General features: G+C 41.5%; 1 protein-coding gene across 3 annotated transcripts in view; it reads right to left on the reverse strand.

Moving 5' to 3' along the window:
* Nucleotides 1-262: 262 nt before the first annotated feature.
* LOC120555617 (myocyte-specific enhancer factor 2A-like) overlaps nt 263-23,353 on the reverse strand; it is a 48,745-nt gene continuing 25,654 nt past the window's right edge. For all 3 annotated transcript variants that reach the window (XM_039794469.1, XM_039794471.1, XM_039794470.1), the window contains 7 exons: nt 13,793-13,927; nt 11,815-12,031; nt 10,870-10,923; nt 8,735-8,895; nt 4,168-4,294; nt 3,505-3,607; nt 263-1,902 (listed from right to left, as the gene is read on the reverse strand). In XM_039794469.1, the coding sequence (XP_039650403.1) occupies nt 1,587-1,902; nt 3,505-3,607; nt 4,168-4,294; nt 8,735-8,895; nt 10,870-10,923; nt 11,815-12,031; nt 13,793-13,927 (1,113 nt within the window). In that variant the 3' untranslated portion in view covers nt 263-1,586. The remainder of the gene's footprint in view (nt 1,903-3,504; nt 3,608-4,167; nt 4,295-8,734; nt 8,896-10,869; nt 10,924-11,814; nt 12,032-13,792; nt 13,928-23,353) is intronic.

Below are 23,353 nucleotides of genomic sequence, written 5' to 3' on the forward strand. Positions count from 1 at the left end.
CACAGGTGCTGCCTCCTACTTAGCCACAAGTTCCATTTTCTCGGCATTAATCATGACCTGATCAGTCACACAGCTGTTCAGGAAATTCCCATCTCCAAGACCCTCCTGAACTGTCATACTAATGTACATCAATCTGTATGACAAAAAGCATCAGTGATGTGTGCATTTATACATATAAGTTAACCACCTTTATCTGTGGCTAGATAAGACTCATGTGTACAGTCACTTTTTTTATTATAAAAACAAAGCATTAAAGACTGTAAATATTCATCAGTGTATGAACTTCTGATCAACTTTTATTAATTCATCTTTAAGTTTAGTTCCTTCATTGTGACTTAAATGATCTAATAGGAAACACACAATATAAGTACAACTTTGTTCTTGTGTGTTTCTCTGTGGTTATTGTGACAGGAGACTCGTTCTAAGATTAATAAGTAGCTTTCCTCTCGTCCCATGTGAGCTCATGTATCCTCACCTCACCTTATCAGTCTCGCCAAATTTAGCCCTGCTGAGGCTATCGTACAAAATCAGAAAGTTTTATCATTTTCTATTGCCATCTTTGTCTGTTATAGTACATCCCTTTTGTAAAACAATTTCTGAAGAGCTATATTTCTTTTGTTAAATAACAAATATTTTCTTGCTTTTCCCTTTCAGTATATTATTGGAGACCCTGGTTTCCAGATAGTGCAGCATGGCGTACGAAAGGAAAGGACAACGCCTTGTAAATATGGCAATCATCCACAAAAATATACTTTTGTCAAATCTGGTGGAGGTGTCATACTTCACCCAGACAGATACAATAGACAGATCAACGATATATAGTTACACCAAAAGTGATATATATTAAAGATAGTATATACAAAACAATAATGACATATTTCATAGTATAGTACATACAGAACAAGTGTCCATGGCTTTCAGTTTTAAATCTGATGAAAAATTGTCTTATTCTGTGCACAATATAAAAACAAACACAAACAACATAAAAACAGCACACTGCTTTGGCTGATATAAATTAAGTGTTTTTATAAAGAGGACTAACAGGGATGATGTGCAGGGAGTATTACTTTCATGTTGGACTTGTTCAATGTTTCAAACCCTGAGAAGATCAGAAATGAATTAGGTGACCCCCAGTGGGAGACATCTAGAAGCACTTCACTGCTTTACTACCTAAATCAGGAAGCCACAAGACTGATAGAAAACACTAATCTCAGCTTTTCTGATAGTTCTGTGTAAAGTACTGCATCCCACTGGGTAAGAAAATGACAGATTGTACTGCAATTGGACCCACATTATTATTGTCTCTGATGCTTAAATGATTTATATTTGAAAAAGGACAGCATGTTGTGTTTTAAGTACCACTGAAGATTTTCTGAAAGTTGATGAGATCATTCTGACAGATCCATAATTTTCAAGACTATTTTTGCTCAACGCTTCCGACCACAAAAATCTGTCCACAAAAAAAGATAAAAAACAAAGATAACTGAAAGTGAAAATAACAGAAACACATCAATACAATCCACACTTCATTTGCATAACAGTGTCCCTCCTGTGATTGCCCTGGAGTTGTGACGTCATGTAGGTGTCTATGTCACCCAGCTGTCCATTCGCATGCGTTTGAACGTGGGACTCGGCCTGCCCTCTGAGCCACTCATGTGGAAGTCCAGCCGCTGCTGCTGCTCCTCGCGGTCGCTGCCCCCCTCGTGGGAGCTGCAGGAGGAGCAGACGCTTTCTGCTGGAGACCTCCCCATGTCTGCTCTGGTGGATGGGTGAGGATGGGGAGGGGCACGAGCCTGGGTCATGTACCCTGATTGGCTGAGGTGGTCGCGGGGTGGGGAGATGGGCTCGGCTTTGATGTTGACGTTGTGGTTGGTGTTGATGGAGAGATTGGAGCTCCCCGACCTACAGATGGAGGGCCAGAGGAAGAGGACGCTTTGAGGCTGGGACTGCGGAGCAAAGGCGCCACCTAGTGGTGAAACTAACAGGTCTCTAGACCAGGGGTCTTCAATGTTTTTTAAGCCAAGGACCCCTCAACTAAAAGAGCAGGGACCCCCTACTACATATATTGAATACAATTAAGTTGCATATTAAACTGGGCCTTCAATAACATGTAGAGCGGCCTAAAGCTTTTATACATACCTTTTTTTGCACAGAATACTAAACTATTAAAATAGCCTAATAATTGTTGGCACAATTTTATAAATCATGTTTTAATGTTAAACATACATGTGGCACAGTGAGTCCTTAGGATGAACTGTGGATGGCCTTAGTGACTACCTTACCTATAGGCCAGTAGAAGTGGGGATTTTATATTTGCTAATAATTTGGAGGCCCCCCCATTGAAGATCCCTGCTCTAGACAAAAAACAGACAACTCTGGTTGACTAATACTGAAACTCGTCCTGTGGTGGAGTCTAAGTGCATTTACTCAAGTACTGTACTTAAGTGTAAATTTTAGGTACTTGTACTTTACTTGGGCATTTTCATTTGATGTCACTTTATGTTTCCACGTCACTACAATTAAGAGCCAACAATTTGACTATATATTACTATATTTTTTACTGTACAACATGAGTTATGAGTATGTTAACATTTAAGAAATTACAAATAAGATAGGATGAGTTTATACAATATAATGTATTTTATTAAATGAAACAACCCAACAGTGCATAAATTAGTTAAAAGCAGCTCCATCCTGACCAACTAAAACAATAAAATACTTCTTACACATTAATGCATTATCAGAAATAATGTAATAATCTAATTTTGTTATAGTAAAACACTCACAGGAGGCGTTGTTTTGCATTTAGTGCATTTTTACTTTAGATACATTTAGCTAAGAATACAAAATTTCACTTTAAGTAACATTTTGAATGCGGGACTTTAAAGTGGCACTTTTAAAGTGCAAATGTACATTTTTAAAAGAGACATAACATACGTCCACAAATAAAGTGTAACTCATAAGGAGTTGCCCCTTGCCCAATTCAATACACTCACAGGTTTTCCTACTCCAGCCTTATTTGGTCTGGTATGACCAGTAACCTAGTGGCTAACATTAGCTATATTAGCAAACTGAAAATAGGTATTGCGGATTTTACAACTTGTATCTATTTGTGTTACTGTTTTACTATGTTTTAGCAATTACCATTATCCTGTAACTGTCGCTTGTTACCGCAGTGGCCGCTGCTCAGCAAAAGTTAAAGTCTCCCTTTCATTTGTAATTTGTGTCATATTGCTACTTTAATTAAAGGATCTGAATACCTTCTCCCTATCTGGACTTGTCTTGCAATGTGCCAGGCTTATAACTTAAGTCAGTAGCCTCTCTCTTCATTACCAAGTCACATCACATCTTTGTCCTCTCCTGTACACATTACTCTGTTTATGTCAGATGATTTGAACTTAGTGTAAATAAACTATGTCAACTAACAAAACTGTGTTAACAAACTGTGAAACTGTAAAAGGTCTTGTCATTAAAAGAGTAAGGTTACCTGTGTCAGGTACTTACCCCAGTGAGACCAGCTGGTGTTGCTGCCATGCCGCCATGGAGCCCAAAGAGGGCCCTGCAGGGGAGCCGAAGCCCGACAGCTCTGCACTGTTCAGAGAGTAATCTAACAAAGAGACCGACGACATGTAAGCATGATAGCACACAAAACTGATAAATCAAGTCAATCTTGGCCTTCGGTGATACAACTTTATTTGCTTACATTCCTACAATGAGCTGCTAAACCACCTGAAACTCTTTCACTTTCACTAACTTTTGCTGGAGAGTTTTAGTGTCCCCAGATGGCCCAAATGTGTAATTTGGGATAAAAAAAAAATCATCATATTAAAAGATACTGATTATCTTTATACAGAATTATAAATCTTTGTATTATTTTAAAACACAGATATAGTTAGTCTAACCCTAACAAAATGTCCAAAAGAGCTGCCGTCCATATGCAGAATAATACTAAGAATGCCTGAACCATCTGAACAAACAGTCCTGTACTGTAGGCTTCTTCGGATTCTGGTTGTCCTGTTCTCTCATTTGACACTTAACAGCACATAAATGGTAATGTAACATTGAATGAAATGAAGCAAAAAAATAAAAACATTTCAATGTCTTTGTCTTCTCAGGGCCTACACTAATGACAGCAAGATGGTACAAATTCTGATAAGCAGCAGGTACCGTTGTTGTAAGCCGAGCTGATGCCGGAGTAGCCCAGACTCTGGTGAGGCAGGCTGGGTGTGGTGATGGAGACCACTGGGGTGGACAGAGGCTGGCTGGACTGGGTGCTGCTCAGCCTCTGGTTACTCTGGAAACACATAAAAACACATGGACTCACTAAGTTTATTCAATAAAGATTAAAAATTGTCCCCTTTCTGTCTGTTGCTTTTCTGTGCTTAGATTGCAGTTATATTGTACAGTGGATGGCATGCAGCTGAATGTGGCTTGTGATGCCCCATTTCAACCACATGATGTCAGTATAATGAGTCTTTCTACAGCGAGTGAGAACTACTTCCCTTTCGAGAAAAAAAAATCTAACCTCAAACACTCTCCCACTCCCTGGCATAATGCAAAATATACCTTCTGGTGGTCACTATGTAATAACCTGCAACATCAACTACTCTTTACTAATTTCCTACATTTCCCAGAATGCCTCAAACTTCAAGCAAGTGTGTCTGAACTTGCTGGGGTTCAGCTTCCTAGTCTAAGGGAATGCTGAACAGGACACAAGGCTGTCGATGGATGCTGAATGTCTGAATGACTAAAACTCCTTCAAGGCGCCAGTGTCTTTAGTTCATCTGGAAACCCTACAAATCCATCCAGATTACTCAGTATTTCAAAACACAGAGGGCCAAGTCTGTAAAGAATTTCTTGAAATGCAGTCATATCCTCTAAATTACTTTTGTTACTTTTTAATTTTGTGTGTGTGTGTTTTAACAATTAATAAATAAAAAAAAAACACTAAATACCAGCAGGCAATTCATTCTTAATCAGTCACTGTGTCAAATGAAGCTAGAAACCAAGTTGGTTTGATACACTTTGTGGCTGGTAGAGCTGCTGGTATTTAAAACTGGTGGCTCTTTAACTTGACACGTTTCTAACAGTCATTAGAAGTTTTGTGTTGTTCCTCTCTGGGCTGTTGCCGTTCCGGTGTGATAATGTCAGCAATGACATCACCCTGAATGAGGTAATAATTTATTGCTAAACACATGCACACAAACACACACACACAAAGCGGTGGTTTAACCAACCGATCCATGCCTAAAACTAACAGTGTTTCCTTCCCCTTGCCCTGTGATATCTGGTATCCCTGTCACTATGAGTGATAAATGCCGTAGTAAAGAAGTCAAGTTCGAGCTAACAAAGTAATGATGATGGCTAACACATGCGGCCCGTGAAGAAATGCAGACCTTCTCAGTTCTTTATGGATATTGCTTTAAAGACACGCAATGAAGAAATAAAAAAAGATAATTAAAAGAGTAGTTCTTGCCTGCATACAAAGCAGATACTATACACACTTACATGCACACATGTCACAGAAGAGGAAGTAAAAGGCAGTTTCAAAATGATCAAACAGAGGAGTTGCTGTCTGACCACAACTCAACATCTTTCACAGCGGTGCATGAAAAGCAGAAACAAGCAGATGTCATCATCTTCTGTTAGTTTAAACATAAATAGCATGCCATTGTTTAGGGTTTTGCTGCGTGTTTCAACTGCACACCAGTGTCAACCCATAAAAGCTGGTATTTAGCACTCTCACACCACTGAAAAAGACCATGATAACTGCTCCTGCAAATACGCTGTATGGACAATATATTATTTGTCATCCGGTGATCCACAGTATTTATCTCAGAAAGAGCAGAATGTTGAGAAACTTTGACGATAACTAATACGTTATCACATTTGACTCATCTCTTCAGACACATTATTGTTGACTGCTGTGGGTGGGATGTAAAGGTGTGTATTATAATATCTCCACCTGAAATTTAGTCAGACAGTATTTTATTAATACTATGACAATCCCTAAATGAGTCTTAAGAGAAGGCTTTAAAAGCGCTGTACTCAACATTTAGAACAATAATATAGCAGCAGACAATGATCTATGTAAATATATAGTGGAGTAATGGCTTCCTGAGCAGAGAATGAAGTAACTCTTCCTCTGTGTGTGTTGTAATACTGTATTATTGTAGTGTGTAGTGTAACGTAGGTACGCAGGGGAACGGTCTGGGAGCGCCATGTGTAGTGAGTGCAGCTCCTTTAAAGGTAACCCATAAAGTGCTTTCAATGTGTAATCTACCTCTAACTCATCTGTACATTCTCAACAAAATCATCTTTCTAGAGTCACAAAAACTGTGGTAATGTTTGTTGCATCTGAATAAAGTTTTCTTTATTCTATATACATATGCTGTTCAAAATAATTACACCACATCTCCCAAAAGGCATTCACAATAATGTGAACAGGAGGAATAAGAAATGCTGTCTGTCTTACTGATGGATCACTGCAAAATGTAAAAATCCCCTGGATCCCACAGCCAGCAGAGTAATGCAGCTTTTCGGTCACCATAGTAAAGAAAATAAACACACTGAATAATTCATTTTTGTTCCATTGTTTACTTATTATTACATCATGTTTGAGCATAGTGTGGGAGGGAAGGGCAACAGTAAGGGAGTTTTTTTTTTTTTTTAAGATTGTTTTTGAGGCTTTTCCGCTTTTAATGGACAGGACAGCTAGGTGAGAAAGGGGAGAGAGAGAGGGGTGGAAGACATGCAGGATATCGTCACAGGTCAGACTCGAACCCTTGACCTCTGCGTCGAGGCATAAACCTCTCAGTATATGTGCGCCTGCTCTACCCACTGAGGCGACCCAGCCACACAGCAATGGAGTTAAGGGCAAATCAATAACTTCAATAAGCCAGCTCAGCTGCTGAATGAACAATCTGAAAGAAGAAAGACAGACTCAAGACGCTCTGAAGACTCTCTTTCAAATTCTTGTACATTGCACCTTTATTGGTTTATTTGTGCCACAATTTGAGATGTGAGTAGAATGTCACAGCATATTATCTCTGGTTTGAGTTCTTGTGGTATTGTTTCTAAACCTGACTTGAGTCTCCACAGAGAATCTGCACTACCTTTCCAAGAAGTGGATGAGTTGGCAGCCTACTTGAAATATCATCATCATTTATGTGTGTTCAGCCGTGTGCTTTCCAAAACAAATGTTACTGTAAATGACAGGATTTATGCATCTTTATGTGTCTTTCATTAAAAGGCATCATTTTACTTTATATTTGTATATAGGTTCTCTAGGATGGAGACAATTTCAAAAGATCATGGGGGTTGTCTCTTTGTGCGATGCTTGAACTAACAATATTTTGCCAACGTTGATGTGTGGAACAGAGAGATCCTGTCTTCTTTAACAGAACAATAAAATGATTTCATTTGTACACTCAACAACCATCTGGTCCAGATGGTGTCAAACAAATTGTTCAGAAAAGTTGCTGACTAAACTCTGTGGTAATCGGCATCATCTGTTTACTCCGTTCTTGTCTGCATCCAACATCCATCAGGCTTAAAAAACATTGTGTTCCATTCTGGTTCCTGATAAACCTCAGACTCAGGCACTAAAAGGCTTAAGGCCTGTGTTTTACAGAGTTGTGCATTAGCAGCTGAGAAGTGCAACACTTCATAAAAGGTGGTACCGGTGTATCAGTCAACTTGTTTCAACGATTTGCTTCCCCCCAGTGGCCACATGAAATAATGCAGCTTTAATTATTATTGTATTACAGTTTATCTGAATTGCTAAAACGCTAAAGCCCATTCTCTGAACCAAATGCTCAGTGGCCTAACCCCTTTTGTCGAATCAATCACTCTTTTGGCAAAACCCTAAACACATTCTCACTCCCTAAAACACATTTCCCACTGAGATGCACCTGTGTTGCAAAATGGTTTACACGGGCAGCAAAAGTTAAACACAACTACAACACAGTCGTTACACACGACTCAAAATTGTACACACACTTTTCTACCATAGACTGTTACAGTAATATGAACTAAGGTGATCAAACCAATTGTAAAGAATATATAAGCCAGTTCAGAGTGAACAGACGTGATGCTGAGGCAGAATACATCTCTCATTGACTTTGATATTGCAGTTTCACAATATTTTTGAGTGTACCGTCATGTGCTATTTATTACGTTTTCTTTGTTCTTTGGCTTTTTGCAGTTGGACTACTGTATTGTTCTCCAAGTGCCTAATATACAGACCTTCAATATTGTAGTACTTGCACTACTTACATTGTACAAGATATTAACTTACAAGTTGTGATATACTTTATGTTTTCATTGCAAAATGTGTTTACCATATGAAATAAACATTTTCTTTTTCTGTAACTACATGCCCTAGACACTGTGTTCTCGAATGTTTGAGGAAATGTCTAATGAAATGACTGGCTGTGTGTATGATCTGAGAGCATTGTTTGATTTCGCCAGCAGAGTCAGGTGTTTGGTGAATATAGTTTGAAAATTTGGTTTTGTGTTTACAGTTTTGAGAAGATGGGTGAGGGTTTCAAGAAATGTGACTTAGCAATCAAGAAAAACTGAAAAGGGGACCTATTATGCTTTTCCTTATTTTCTGTCATATCTATAATGTTACAATGTCGGATGTTCATATTAAACAGGTCCTAAATATTAGAACCACACACACACACACACACACACACACACACACACACACACACACACACACACTTACCAGTGTTTGCATCATTCCTTTGGACTGAGGGATGACCACTCGGAGGTCTGTCTTGCGGCTGGTAGGGACCATGTTGTTCCCAGGAGGTGGAAGAGGAGGAGATTTGGGTGGTATGATCTTCCCCAAGCTGCCTCCACCATGTGAGCCCACAAAACCGTTCACTGAACACAGAAACAAAGAAATACATTTGACATTTGAGAAGTGATGGTAAGGAAATCTCGAAATTAAGAATTGATCTACTGACTGACTGATTGACCGACTGACTGACTGATTGATTAATTGTTGGAAAAAGAGCTTTTCTACATGGACCAGGAGCCTTGTATGTGCAATATGTTTATCAATCCATCCATCCATCTTCGTCCGCTTATCCGGTGTCGGGTCGCGGGGGGAGCAGCTCCAGCAGGGGACCCCAAACTTCCCTTTCCCGAGCAACATTAACCAGCTCCGACTGGGGGATCCCGAGGCGTTCCCAGGCCAGGTTGGAGATATAATCCCTCCACCTAGTCCTGGGTCTTCCCCGAGGCCTCCTCCCAGCTGGACGTGCCTGGGAACACCTCCGGGAGGCGCGCCCAGGGGCATCCTTACCAGATGCCCAAACCACTTCAACTGGCTCCTTTCGACGCGGAAGCAGCGGCTCTACCTCGAGCTCCTCACGGATGACTGAGCTTCTCACCCTATCTCTAAGGGAGACGCCAGCCACCCTCCTGAGGAAACCCATTTCGGCCGCTTGTACCCTGGATCTCGTTCTTTCGGTCATGACCCAGCCTTCATGACCATAGGTGAGGGTAGGAACCAAACTGACCGGTAGATCGAGAGCTTTGCCTTCTGGCTCAGCTTGCTTTCGTCCACAACGGTGCGATAGATGGAATGTAATACCGCACCGCCCACCGATTCTCCGACCAATCTCCCGCTCCATTGTCCCCTCACTCGCGAACAAAACCCCAAGGTACTTGAACGCCTTCACTTGGGGTAAGGACTCATTCCCTACCTGGAGTAGGTACTCCATCGGTTTCCTGCTGAGAACCATGGCCTCCGATTTTGAGGTGCTGATCCTCATCCCAGCCCGCCTTCGTGCCCGCCTAACCGATCCAGTGAGTGCTGAAGGTCACAGGCCGATGATGCCATCAGGACCGCATCATCTGCAAAGAGCAGCGATGAGATCCCCAGCCCACCGAACTGCAACCCCTCCCCACCCGAACTACGCCTTGATATCCTGTCCATAAATATTACAAACAGGATTGGTGACAGAGCGCAGCCCTGGCGGAGGCCAACCCTCACCTGAAACGAGTCCGACTTACTGCCGAGAACCCGGACACAGCTCTCACTTTGGTCGTACAGAGATTGGATGGCCCTGAGAAGAGACCCCCTCACCCCATACTCACGCAGCACCTCCCACAGTATCTCCCGGGGGACCCAGTCATAAGCCTTTATAAGCAATATGTTTAAATAACCATAATTTTAGAGAGTCTAACAGTCTTTTATTTTTAGTGTAAAAGCACAATGCATTGGAATTGTGAAATATTTGAAGGGGAGGTTACATGTTCCCATGTGTTAGAATCATTAAATCAACCTGTCCCCCACCAGGCTCTGAGTGGAGAAAGTACAACTATATATTATATAGTAGATAATAATGAATAATTGATTTTTTTTTTTGCTCTTGACATTACATAATGGCAGTGTTCTTATGAGACATGCTGTTCTGGGAGGGAGAGCACGGAGAGGACAGGCAGGATAGTTTGTGGCGGGGGTTGAAGATCCAACAGTATAGACAAATACTGTTGACAAGCAGTAACAAACACTGAGGTGCATCCAGCCTCCTTAAAAACACAGATGCCTGTGACGTTTCCGTATACAAACAGTACACGGACAACACTACAAGGCCTCCACTCGCAATTACGTAAGCTGAAACCGTTCAACTGAACTGATCAGCACAACTGTAGACTGACAGCCAGAGAGAGAGAGAAAGAAAGAGACAGAGAGGGAGGGAAAGAGAGAGGTTGTAGCAGGTAAACCCACATCAGGGAGGATGCAGAGTACAGAGGAGAGGAGAGGAGAGGAGAGGAGAGGAGAGGAGAGGAAGAGGAAGAGGAAGAGGAAGAGGAAAGGTTTTTGTATGACTCCTGAGAGATACATACCAACTGGTCCAGGCCCATTTTGCAGAGCCATATCAGAACTGCCCTGCAGGCCACCTGAGGATAAACACACACACACACACACACACACACACACACACACACACACACACACACACACACACACACACACACACACACACACACACACACACACACACACAGATTGTTAGAAAGCCCACACTGTTAATGTATTGTTACATTGTTAATTGAGATAAGTTCTATTCAGTAATAGCCAGTTCTCTGTTAGTTTCTATATGTCCTACGCTCTTGAACGTACGCATAGCCGTCTTCGGTACTATTGAATGCACCACATGTGAAACGCCGCGGTTACGCTAGTTCTCCGGTGGATATATATTGTAATCTCCTTTGCCTTCTTAACGTTCATCTACCTCCCTGGTTTATTGCTGTGTGTAAATGACATAAGGTGAGATTAACAACATTATACTGTCTGACTGGATGCTAACGTTGTGTACTGTTTAGATGTGCATTAGTTAATGCTAACTCTGTTATTGTTATCAGCGTTGCTAAAGCTCATAAGCTAAGACCAGCTGTCTGTATGTATCGTGTGAGATAATTTGTGTATGTTACATGATTCCCGTGGTATACTTTAGTACTGAATACAGTCCTTCGCTACCTTAGTACCTTTATTATGTTAGTGTATATGTATTTGCATTACATATGGTGATTGCTATACAGATTATTTTAATTATTTTTCCACCAGTTTCTAACTGGTTTTTGCTGGTCTTTGTTTTTTCCCTAATCGTCCTCATCTGTTATATTTTAGCACGTAACCTAAATATAGCCAAATATGTTCAATGTGCACTCACTACAGTGACAACTATTCACAAAGAACGCAAGAATGCTTAAGCACACACACACACACACACACACACACACACACACACACACACACACACACACACACACACACACACACACACACACCTGTGTTTCCAGTGCTGGGAGGTCTTTGTGAAGGGTTTATGCTTCTGTGGAGGTGTGTGTGAGGCGAGGAGAGGGTCCCACTTTCAGCCAGAGCGGCTGTGGCTGCAGCTAGAGCTTGGGAGGTTGCTCCTCCTCCTCCTCCTCCTCCTCCTCCTCCTGCACCGGGACTGTACGACATGCTGCCATGCATGAAGTTCTGCTGTGGAAGCCCGGGGGACTGGGGAGGAAGTGACAGAGACATTTCAATGAGCGTGATCAATATCAGAACACAATACTTGTAATTTGTCTTTTATTATTATGATTTTTGTTTCCGTTTTGTTTCATCAAAAGGGTCAAGCATATGATCAAAAACTGGCATAAAGTGAAAAAAAATCCTGAGCCTGAAACTTTTTTGGAAGGGGGGGTAAATTTCTTACATTACACATCACAAACTTTGCATTGTTTAGCTTTTTCATAAACTCTTGGACAAAGCCGTTATGTTTAAATAATTCAGGCATAAAGATGGGTCAGGGGTGAAAAAGGTGAGAAGGATATTACCCCTCTAGGGGGGTCTGGGGGCATGCTCCCTCGGAAGAGAATTTTAAATATTCCACATTTTAAAGCATCAATCTGATGCATTTTGAGATGCATTTTTTTTCCAACCAACATTGGAATATTTCAATATACACTCATTAAAGTTAATTTGACTGGCAAAACAGTTAAAGTCCTTCTGACATTAATTACACAATAAAAAAAGGTCATAATTTTTTAAAGCTAAAAAGTTTTGGATCAATTTTTACTTCTTCCAACCATATGTTAAATAAAGAGTCAATGTGGATTTACATATTGCAATAATATCATAATCCTAAAATGAATCATTGTGAAAACTAAAATGTACTACTTTGGCCAGGTCATCATCAAAAAAGCGAATAGTACATTCAAGATTTTGTCCATGTTGTTAGCTTTACATTTATTAAAAAAAATGTTTATCTTTTCATATAGCTAGACGTCTAAACTCTGGGACAAGGCCGTTAATAGCTGCCATGCTGATTCCAAACAGACAGCTTTGTCAAGGCAGTTTGGGCTTCAGATAGCTACAGTGAACGTGCACACACGTACAGTTTGTATCACGGTCGGTCAGTGAAGGAACAGGCGCAGTCGCAGCGGTAGCGGTCGTTGCCGGTAACGTACTCATATGACAGAGTTCACGGACCGAAGCTTTGTGACTAGCAAGCCCCGTCTTACCGCTGCTGTCGTCCAGTGTCTTCCTTCACCATGCGCTAAACAGCTTCCTGTCTCCACCCTTTTCCTCTATTCATGCCCAGCGCCATTTATTTTAACTACTTTCTCATCTAGCTAAAGCTGTATCTACATGCTCCAAGTTGGATAAACTTTGCCTAGATTTTTTTAGCCGCGTTACCACAATGGTTACCACGGAGACCACACCGCACTCTCGCTTTTCGGCAAAGACCCGCCCTACTATGCATCTGATTGGCTAGAACTCATTTCATTGGTAGGTGGAAGTTCGACGATTGGTTAAACCCAGCGCATCAAAAACAAATCCCATGTGGACTTTTTAATTTATTTGTTTTTCTAAAATATTCATATGCCAGAAATCCGGCACCAGGCCCGATTACTTTCAACCCTGTGTTAGTTAGAGCTGCGTTCCTCTTATATGATTGGTAGGTGAAATCAATTGACTCGAAAATATTAAACCGCATGCAAGTTAGTTAGTTTTTTCCTCACGGCCGCACGCCGGAGATCCGGCACGGTGCCGGAATACTTTAAGCCCTGAATGTGACATGTTGTGCTGTAAAAACAAAAAGAAAGGTAAGAAGACTCCCAATCAAAACCAATAGGATTTAAGAGCCAGTGGGAAAGATGCCAATGGGTTATACAGTCTCTGAAATAGACTTCCGATATAGCAAGGCTTTGATCTGCGTCAGCTCAGCGGCATACTGGTTGGACTCTGTACACAATAAACTACAGTGCAACTTACAATTTTATGACCCTTCATCATGTTGTCAAACTCTTCATTAATCTTCTTGTATTTCTCCTCAGTAGTGGGGGTGAGGACGTAGGAGGAGTCAGCATCGGGGCTGTCGCAGCCTCTGTGCTCCTTCTTGTTCAGGGCCTGTGAAGAAATAAACACAGAGGAGAGGCATTAGAAATATGGATTCAAAAGTAGGAATAGCACCAACATCAATAGTTCTTTGGCACAGATTAAAGTGACCTGTAGTTGACATTCATTATAAAGCCACATCGGGCGCTGTTGCTATGATACCGGCGGGATAAATGAGTCTTGCGCCCGACACAAATCTTAAATGAGTTGGTCTGAAGTAGCTAGGTGTGGTTTGGGCGTAACGTGAAAATAACCAATCAGAGCGTCATCTCTCATTCCCTTTAAGAGCAGGTGCGCTTGTTCCATGGCGGACTGCTATCATGACGGCGGATTTGCCTGGCGTACGCCAGCGGGAGCTGTCCGGGATGCGGCAAAGTAATAAATGCCCGTCTTAGCCGGGTGGCGAGGTTGCTGCGGCCTCTCGGGCGCATCTCCTCAAGTCTGGAGAGGATTGCTGCAGCCATGGAGCGTGGGCCTCCAAACGCACCACCTGCTCCTGTTGTGCCCCTTCCTCCTCCCCCCACTCCATCTCCGTCCACCCGCTCCACCAGGAGCACATCGCGCGATACTCCCCGGACCAGACTACCGGAGTGTCCAATCCCACCGTAGTTCAACATCACGTCTCCTTAAGTCCTCTAATATTTCCTCATTTATGTCATCAACACATCCATGATTCATGGAAATGTGTAAAACACAACAAGCCACAAGGAATGCTGGGACTTTTTGAGGACTGTACTGTAAAGTGCCTCCTGACCTATCCAAACACCTGAAGCGCATTTTCAGTAATATTTTTCTTTGTAATTATGTATGGTTTTCAAAAATGGGAACTGCTGTAGATGAGAGAAGTGTATCCGCATTGTGCACACGCTACATTATGGCCAAGCATTTGTCCCTAAAATAGCATCTGAATAAGGCGCCACTGACTTTAGACTAGGTTTTTCCTGGTCAGTGGCGGAATTGTTTTCTGAAACTGCAAAATAGGACCACGTAACGTTTGCGCCGGAACACGCCTCCTCTTTTCGCTGAACCGCCCCCGGGAGCGCAAATACATTCCCTAATTTACCGACGTGCGTCTGTGGAGGGAAAAGTCCGCTGTGCGTCGGGTGCAAAATAGGAATGATACATGCGTCGGTGTACAAAGGCAATTGCGCTGAGTGCAACATAGGGCCCTAAGCTTTCCTATACAAATAAAGGCCAAAACTGCCCACACAAAAAACATCTTTCAAACAATAATAGTACAGTAGAATTTACAGAGAACGTACAGCTTTGACACACATGGGTTCAGTGTATTTCTCATAAAGAGGTTCAAATAAAAACAAAATAAATGAAGCACTTTAAAAATGTAAAAAGAGTAAAGCTGATCAGTTTAAACTTTAAACACATTAATTATTCAGTATATACCGTAATACCATCCGTCCATGTCTCAAGCTGAAGTATTGCAGTACACAGGATGTGTATGGTTCTGGTTGCCCCCTGTATATGTATATCTAATATGTGGTTAAAGAGCAGGAAGGACAACCAACCACTAACAAGCCTAAAAAACAGATCTGATTCTCTAGAGGTTATTTCTTCTTCTAGAAGATATTTCCCATACACTGAGGCCTAGTTACATGTCTGCAAGTCTGTAAATGAAATCCTTAGCTGTGATTCTCAATACAGTAAGGACAGGAAAACACATTTTTTTACCATGGTAAAGAATTATACCTTTACTGCATTAATCACTCTGCAACATTAAAAACAGTTGTGAGTGTTTGGTTCATTACACCTTATTTATGTTTTGTAAAAAAAGAATAATGTTTCCAAGGACGTCTCAGGCATGATGTTTTACCATCTGTTTCCATGTCGCTCTGGAGAATTCATTAACTACATTCATAGACCAAACGTTTGCAACAGAGTTAGAAATCTAGAAAATAAAATGCAGTAATTGCATAATTTGAGCCAGCAGCATGGTTCTCGGAGGTTTACATTTTCTTTAAACTAAATGGTTAAGCTCTTACGCAAGACACTGAACTACTTATCAATTATTCTCTGGGAGTTACTGATTTGAGGCCAATCATATTTAATATTTAGTAAAACGCAATGACAATGGCCTGTACATGCATTCATGTTTTGCATGTACAGAAGCTGGGCAGCTGCATTCAGGCTTTAGCCAAATAGCATCTGCCTATACAGAGAGCATGTATTATTCTTTTCTTGAGTGTCTGACAGTTTGTTTGCCTTTATGAGCTTTGAGGCGGCGTGACAGACCCAAAGCTGGTCTGAGTAGTGCACATATTAACAGTAGTCTTGCTCTCGAGAGATGCTGCTCCACATCACAGACTTACTCATCTATATTCACAGCAGCCTTTTAAACACAATGGACTGGAGTAAGCAGATATTTTTATGGCTTGGTTGGGTGTTTATAGTGGTGTAGGGTGGATAGACAGGGAAATAAAAGGCAAAACGTTGGCTGTTTATGCATCCCTGAGCACCACAGAGACAAAGGTGTCAAATGAGATTCATTAGCACACACAAATCTGGAGAGGATCGTATTACTGTCAGCAGCACAGCTGGGACAAATATCTACACAGCGCTAAAGAAAGCCGGTCCTGGTTAAGAACATTATGCTTTAAAGAAGGAAGAAACTGATCTCCATCAGCCATCAGCTCAGGTTCAAATTAATTTTAGGTTCTGCTTCGGATAAAGGCTAGGGGTTAGGGTTAGGGAAGTTGTGATGGCAAGGTTAAGGGCTTTTAGGAAAAGCATTATGTCAGTGAGGGTCCCTTATAGGTCTGTATTCGTCACCAATCATAAATAATATATCACAATTACAGTATTTAGAGGTGGGAATCGAGGGTACCTCACGATAAGATACAATACACGATACATGGCTCACAATACCATTAATATCAGCATACAGCAATTCTGCGATAATCAATATGTTACTAGACAATCCTATAATGATACATCACGATATCTGTCTAACTATGAATACAAAATGCCTGTGAAAAGTGCAGGTTTTCTCTCTTTTTTAAGTTCAAACTGTTTGAAAATTCTGCAGCACAAGTTTTTCATTCTGTATGTTATTTTTCTCAAACTCATGTCCGCCATCCAGTTAAAAAACATCTTCAGCATGTTCAAGTTTCCCTCATTCATGCTTCATGCTCCACTATGTTCATTATCTATTCGCTAACTTAGTCTATAGGTCATGCTAACCAGGTAGTGTACGGTGTTTTTTTTTAGAGCTGTATACATTTAATGCATCACCTAAAAAAACATACAGTATGTAATCCCCATTGTAAATAGAAATGAAGCAAGGACTTGGCATTGTTGAGGAGGTTTAGAAAGATTAGTTTTAGATAATTGATTTAGAACAATTGATGGATGTTAATTTACAGCACCTGGACTTGAGTACAGGAGTCATTGTAAAAAATCAAATCATACCGGCATCATGCGAGCCAGTGAGATGACATCACTTCTCTGGTATCCATCATCTCATCTCTGCTCCTCATTGCATTACACGTCATAGCATGAAAAGGACAGAACAACACACCAGCCAGCTGTCTGTCTGTCCACCACATGTCCTCTGCATTCCCAGACACTGGGAGGTATTAGGAGCTTTAAACACACACTTGCAAGTCTATTTTCACCACCACAGGCCTGAAAGTACATTTTGACAACTGGTGACCACTTAGAAAAGTCACACGCTCAATTCCTGCTCAATTCAATGGCTGGCTAGTTCCACACAACAGTAAACATCAAGCTGGCCAGTTTAAATTAGGACACAGGCAGTGTTTGGCTTGTTCAACTAAGGACAACTTTCCCTAGAGCTGTCACTCAGTCTGTCTGTTTGGTGGACCTTTTGGTTTACAAGTATGCCATTTGTCTAATTATGGGATGTTACATTATGGTACATTATGTGAGTTACTGTGTGCCAGCAATTATTTGTTATTAGTCAAAATGGCAGGGGCAAACAAATTATCTATCAGTGGTTTAAAAATTCTGTAAATTACAGATAATACGGTTCTGACACATTCTGACACACATGGTAAATAAAAAAGTATGCAATGCAAAACATACACTTGTCACACATTCACTACATTCTTACAGAACTACAGCAAAAACTTTAGCTCTATCATCAGCAATGAGCAATTCTTCTGTGCATTATTTTCAGCCATCAAATGCCAATGTCAAGTTTACTAAATAGTTTGTACAGTTTAACATTCAATATTTACTCTCTGAAATGGTTCAATTTTAGATATTAATAAACGTCCGTTACATTCAAGCCATTGCCAAATGAGTTTCTACAAAGTTAATTAAGACTATCAGCGCCACACAACTCTCTCTGGATTTCTCAGTGTGACTATGTTCAGGAGATTGTGACTTTCCAGCGCAGAAATTTGAGTAAAGATAATGACCTCTTCTGAAGAGTCCATCATGTTTTTTTCAGCCTCTGTGTCCTCCTTGGCTACTAGCTACTGCGTGGAGGAGGGATGGAGGGTGGGGGATGGGGGCGCGTGCGCGATCACGGAAGGCTTGTAGCATGTGGACGCGCCGACAGTATTGTTGTCATTACTTAGAATTCCTCATGGGGGAGACAGAAACTACACACTATAGCTTTAAAGGTCCCATGACATGGTGCTCTTTGGATGCTTTTCTATAGACCTTAGTGGTCCCCTAATACTGTATCTGAAGTCTCTTTTATATAGACCTTAGTGGTCCCCTAATACTGTATCTGAAGTCTCTTTTATATAGACCTTATTGGTCCCCTAATACTGTATCTGAAGTCTCTTTCCCGAAATCCAGCCTTGGTGCCAACATGGCATCATGACTTTGCGTAAATATATATGCCACTTTCATAAAGCCAAATGGCGTGTTATTTTACGCCATTTTCAGCTAGCCACGTGTATGATACACGCTGGAAACAGCTGATGTAAACAGACCCACCACGTGGCCTCGCCACGTTGCGCGTTATCGCGAGAACGGCCGAAAAATCGCCACACGCAAGGCGCGAACCCGGCTCTCCCAGGTGAAAGTCCTGCGTTTTACCCATCCACCACCTCAACCTACCTCCTTACCCAATCCCCCGTTCCTTTATACCACTCGCTACGGCGGAAATGGACTCGCAATATAGGCCAATGGCGGCCGATTTGCGTTGATATACATGCAAAAATGCGATTATGCGTCTTCATAACACGCAAAAACGGAATACAAATTGGCGTGTCATACATACGCCAATTCATGAGATCAGTCTGTTGGTGCAGAATTACAGCCACTAGAGCCAGTCCCACAATGAGCTTTCCTTAGGATGTGTCATTTCTGTGCCTGTAGCTATTGAGGAGGAGAGAGGGGGGGGCAAGGTGGAGGGTGGGGGTGTGGCCTTGACCAACTGCCATGCTTTGCTTGTTTGAAAGCCATGATGTCTCTCTCTCTCATGGGGGGGCCAAATTCTTTGGGCGGGCAAAGCAGAGAAAAGGGAGGTAACCTTGCTCCTTATGACCTCATAAGGAGAAGATTCCAGATCGGCCCATCTGAGCTTTCATTTTCTCAAAGGCAGAGCAGGATACCCAGGGCTCGGTTTACACCTATCACCATTTCTAGCCACTGGGGGGACCACCAGGCTATATGTGGCTCCACAGATGCTGTTTTAAACCACTACATCATGTCTGGGCACTGACGACTATCTTAAAGTGTCTGTTAGAGGATCTGAGAGTGTGTGTCTCCTTATCATCTCAAATGTCAAAGTCGGCTTTAGTGGATCTCCAAAGGCACGTGGATCATTGCCACCATGAGGCACGAGCTGCAACGCTAAGCATCTTAACATGTGAGGTTGATGTTTTGTTGCTGTTGGGGCTGCATCAAAGATAAAATATGGCCCCCCGTATTCCCTGGAGAGAGCATTTTCCAGTTGGGTGATTTTCCTACAGCTAAGAATAGGGAGATGTCTGAGATGTGATTCGACACATCTGTGGCAGATAAGCTCACACACTTTCAAAGGCCAGAATCTATGTGCAGTTTCTGCATATACAGTGCCTTGCGAAAGTATTCGGCCCCCTTGAACTTTACGACCTTTTGCCACATTTCAGGCTTTAAATATAAAGATATAAAACTGTAATTTTTTTGCGAAGAATCAACAACAAGTGGGACACAATCATGAAGTAGAACGAAATTTATTGGATATTTCAAACCTTTATAACAAATAAAAAACAGAAAAATTGGGCGTGCAAAATTATTCAGCCCCTTTACTTTCAGTGCAGCAAACTCTCTCCAGACCTTCAGTGAGGATCTCTGAATGATCCAATGTTGACCTAAATGACTAATGATGATAAATAGAATCCACCTGTGTGTAATCAAGTCTCCGTATAAATGCACCTGCTCTGTGATAGTCTCAGAGGTCCGTTTAAAGCGCAGAGAGCATCATGAAGAACAAGGAACACACCAGGCAGGTCCGAGATACTGTTGTGGAGAAGTTTAAAGCCAGATTTGGATACGAAAAGATTTCCCAAGCTTTAAACATCCCAAGGAGCACTGTGCAAGCGATAATATTGAAATGGAAGGAGTATCAGACCACTGCAAATCTACGAAGACCCGGCCGTCCCTCTAAACTTTCAGCTCATACAAGGAGAAGACTGATCAGAGATGCAGCCAAGAGGCCCATGATCACTCTGGATGAACTGCAGAGATCTACAGCTGAGGTGAGAGACTCTGTCCATAGGACAACAATCAGTCGTATACTGCACAAATCTGGCCTTTATGGAAGAATGGCCAGAAGAAAGCCATTTCTTAAAGATATCCAAAAAAGTGTTGTTTAAAGTTTGCCACAAGCCACCTGGGAGACCCACCAAACATGTGGAAGAAGGTGCTCTGGTCAGATGAAACCAAAATCGAACTTTTTGGCAACAATGCAAAACGTTATGATTGGCGTAAAAGCAACACAGCTCATCACCCTGAACACACCATCCGCACTGTCAAACATGGTGGTGGCAGCATCATGTTTTGGGTCTGCTTTTCTTCAGCAGGGACAGGGAAGATGGTTAAAATTGATGGGAAGATGGATGGAGCCAAATACAGGACCATTCTGGAAGAAAACCTGATGGAGTCTGCAAAAGACCTGAGACTGGGACGGAGATTTGTCTTCCAACAAGACAATGATCCAAAACATAAAGCAAAATCTACAATGGAATGGTTCACAAATAAACATATCCAGGTGTTAGAATGGCCAAGTCAAAGTCCAGACCTGAATTCAATTGAGAATCTGTGGCAAGAACTGAAAACTGCTGTTCAAACGCTCTCCATCCAACCTCACTGAGCTCGAGCTGTTTTGCAAGGAGGAATGGGCAAAAATGTCAGTCTCTCGATGTGCAAAACTGATAGAGATATACCCCAAGCGACTTACAGCTGTAATCGCAGCAAAAGGTGGCGCTACAAAGTATTAACTTAAGGGGGCTGAATAATTTTGCACGCCCAATTTTTCAGTTTTTTATTTGTTTAAAAGGTTTGAAATATCCAATAAATTTCGTTCCACTTCATGATTGTGTCCCACTTGTTGTTGATTCTTCACAAAAAATTACAGTTTTATATCTTTATGTTTGTAGCCTGAAATGTGGCAAAAGGTCGAAAAGTTCAAGGGGGCCAAATACTTTCGCAAGGCACTGTAGATTCTTTTATGAAGCATCCTATTTGACTTGCACTAAACCACATCAACCAACCGCTGTGCTGTATGCCACAGTGTCAGGTTTCAGTGTGTTGTAGTTCTCACTTTCTGTTATGGTTCTTATTTATCTCTGGGCTCTGCAGGCTGAAATGACTGCATTGCATACCTTGGACGGCTGCTCTTTTGTTGTTGAAACTCAACTCTGCTGCACACAAACCTGTCTCATTATTATGACAAAAGTAATGTGTCAGTGAGATCAGCTGACCAGTTGACTGACTTTGTAGCTGTTTTAGCTGGCAAGCCATCATAAAAAAAAAAAGGCGTCCATCTTCATTTTAGGCTGACATTACGCTTTTATCTCCTCTGTACTGAAGAGTGGTGTGACAGTTACCGGGGCCGGATCACTCTCTTATTTAGATAGATCTGTAGAGTTGACTTATTGCTTAATTCAAATTCAAACTGAAATTAAAATGCAGGTTTCCTATGAAATCATGACATATCCATATTCATACATTCCTGCTATCATATCATCAATATGCATCTAAATCTACCTCTAATCCTCTAACTCCATCAAACAACAACAATGAATCCAAAGAAGCTTTCTGCTGGTCTGTCACAACATGGGAAGTCTGTTGCAGCCTGTAGTGTATTACTTACACATAGTCAAATATCCTGTTTGAATGTTGCAAATGGACCTACCGATATGTAAAAGATCAACCTCTCACTTTCCAGGCTTTGTTTTAACTAGCTTGTCTGTCTGCGTGACATGTGTGGGAGAAAACAAATAAGGGTTTAAAGCAGGCAAATCGAGCTCGGCTAATGGCTTACAGCGCTGACACAGGTGTCTGCTTGTGGTTTACAGCAGGAGAATAAATGCGGTTATGCTATTTAGAATCATTATAGGCGGTTTTAATGATGCATATTAACAACCTTAATAAAATAATAATGAAAAAACCTTAAGAGCACCGCTATCTGGCAGATAGCTACCACTGTTGCCATTAGCGCTGTTAGCGCTCCCAGTTTCCCCTTCTCTCTCCCTTTGTGATCTGCTGATCAGTGGTATTAGCTCTGTATGAGCACAAATATTGATTGTTTTGATTTAAAAATTGTCCTCCAGAGTCTATGATCAGAACTCCGTCCATAGGAATGGTCTGTTATACAGAACTAACAGAGTGTAGAATGCCGTGATTGACCAATCAGAATCCAGTATTCAACCAAGCTGTGTAATAATGCATATTAACAACCTCTACTGTTACTATCTTTACATCTAACAGGATGAATTCAGCTTTCAACAGTTGTGGTTTTTGGAGAGGCTTTTCTGTTACACATTCATGTTCCTGTTTATCCCAAAACCTGTGTTGGCTTCAGGTTTGTTTTTGTGTTTTGTTCTTTGCAGTCCTATAACTGTCTTATTCCCCTGTAGAAACAATGTTTTCTAAGATTAACTTGGGAAGGTTAAGTTTGAGTTTGTGATTCTGGTAACAGAAGACACAAAGTGAAGACAGAAAGCAGCTGGAAAACATGCCTGGACTCTCCTGAAACAAACTTGAACACTGAAGCTCTTCTCTTTTTTTAGGAAGGGGGAAGAGGCACTTTGAAAATAAACACAGTTTCCTTCCTTTTCCTTCCTTTATATTTAATAGTGTGTGTGTGTGTGTGTGTGTGCGTGCGTGCAGTAAATTCAGGCTCTCAGCAAGGCAAACACGCAGTAGAAGCTTAGATAAACAGCCAGAACGTGAGTCACGATGGCCATTCATTTTTAATGGCAGCTGCAATGAGTACGTGCTGTGAGAGACACGACAGCG

The sequence above is a fragment of the Perca fluviatilis genome, chromosome 3, assembly GCF_010015445.1.
Source record: "Perca fluviatilis chromosome 3, GENO_Pfluv_1.0, whole genome shotgun sequence".
Lineage (NCBI taxonomy): Eukaryota > Metazoa > Chordata > Actinopteri > Perciformes > Percidae > Perca > Perca fluviatilis.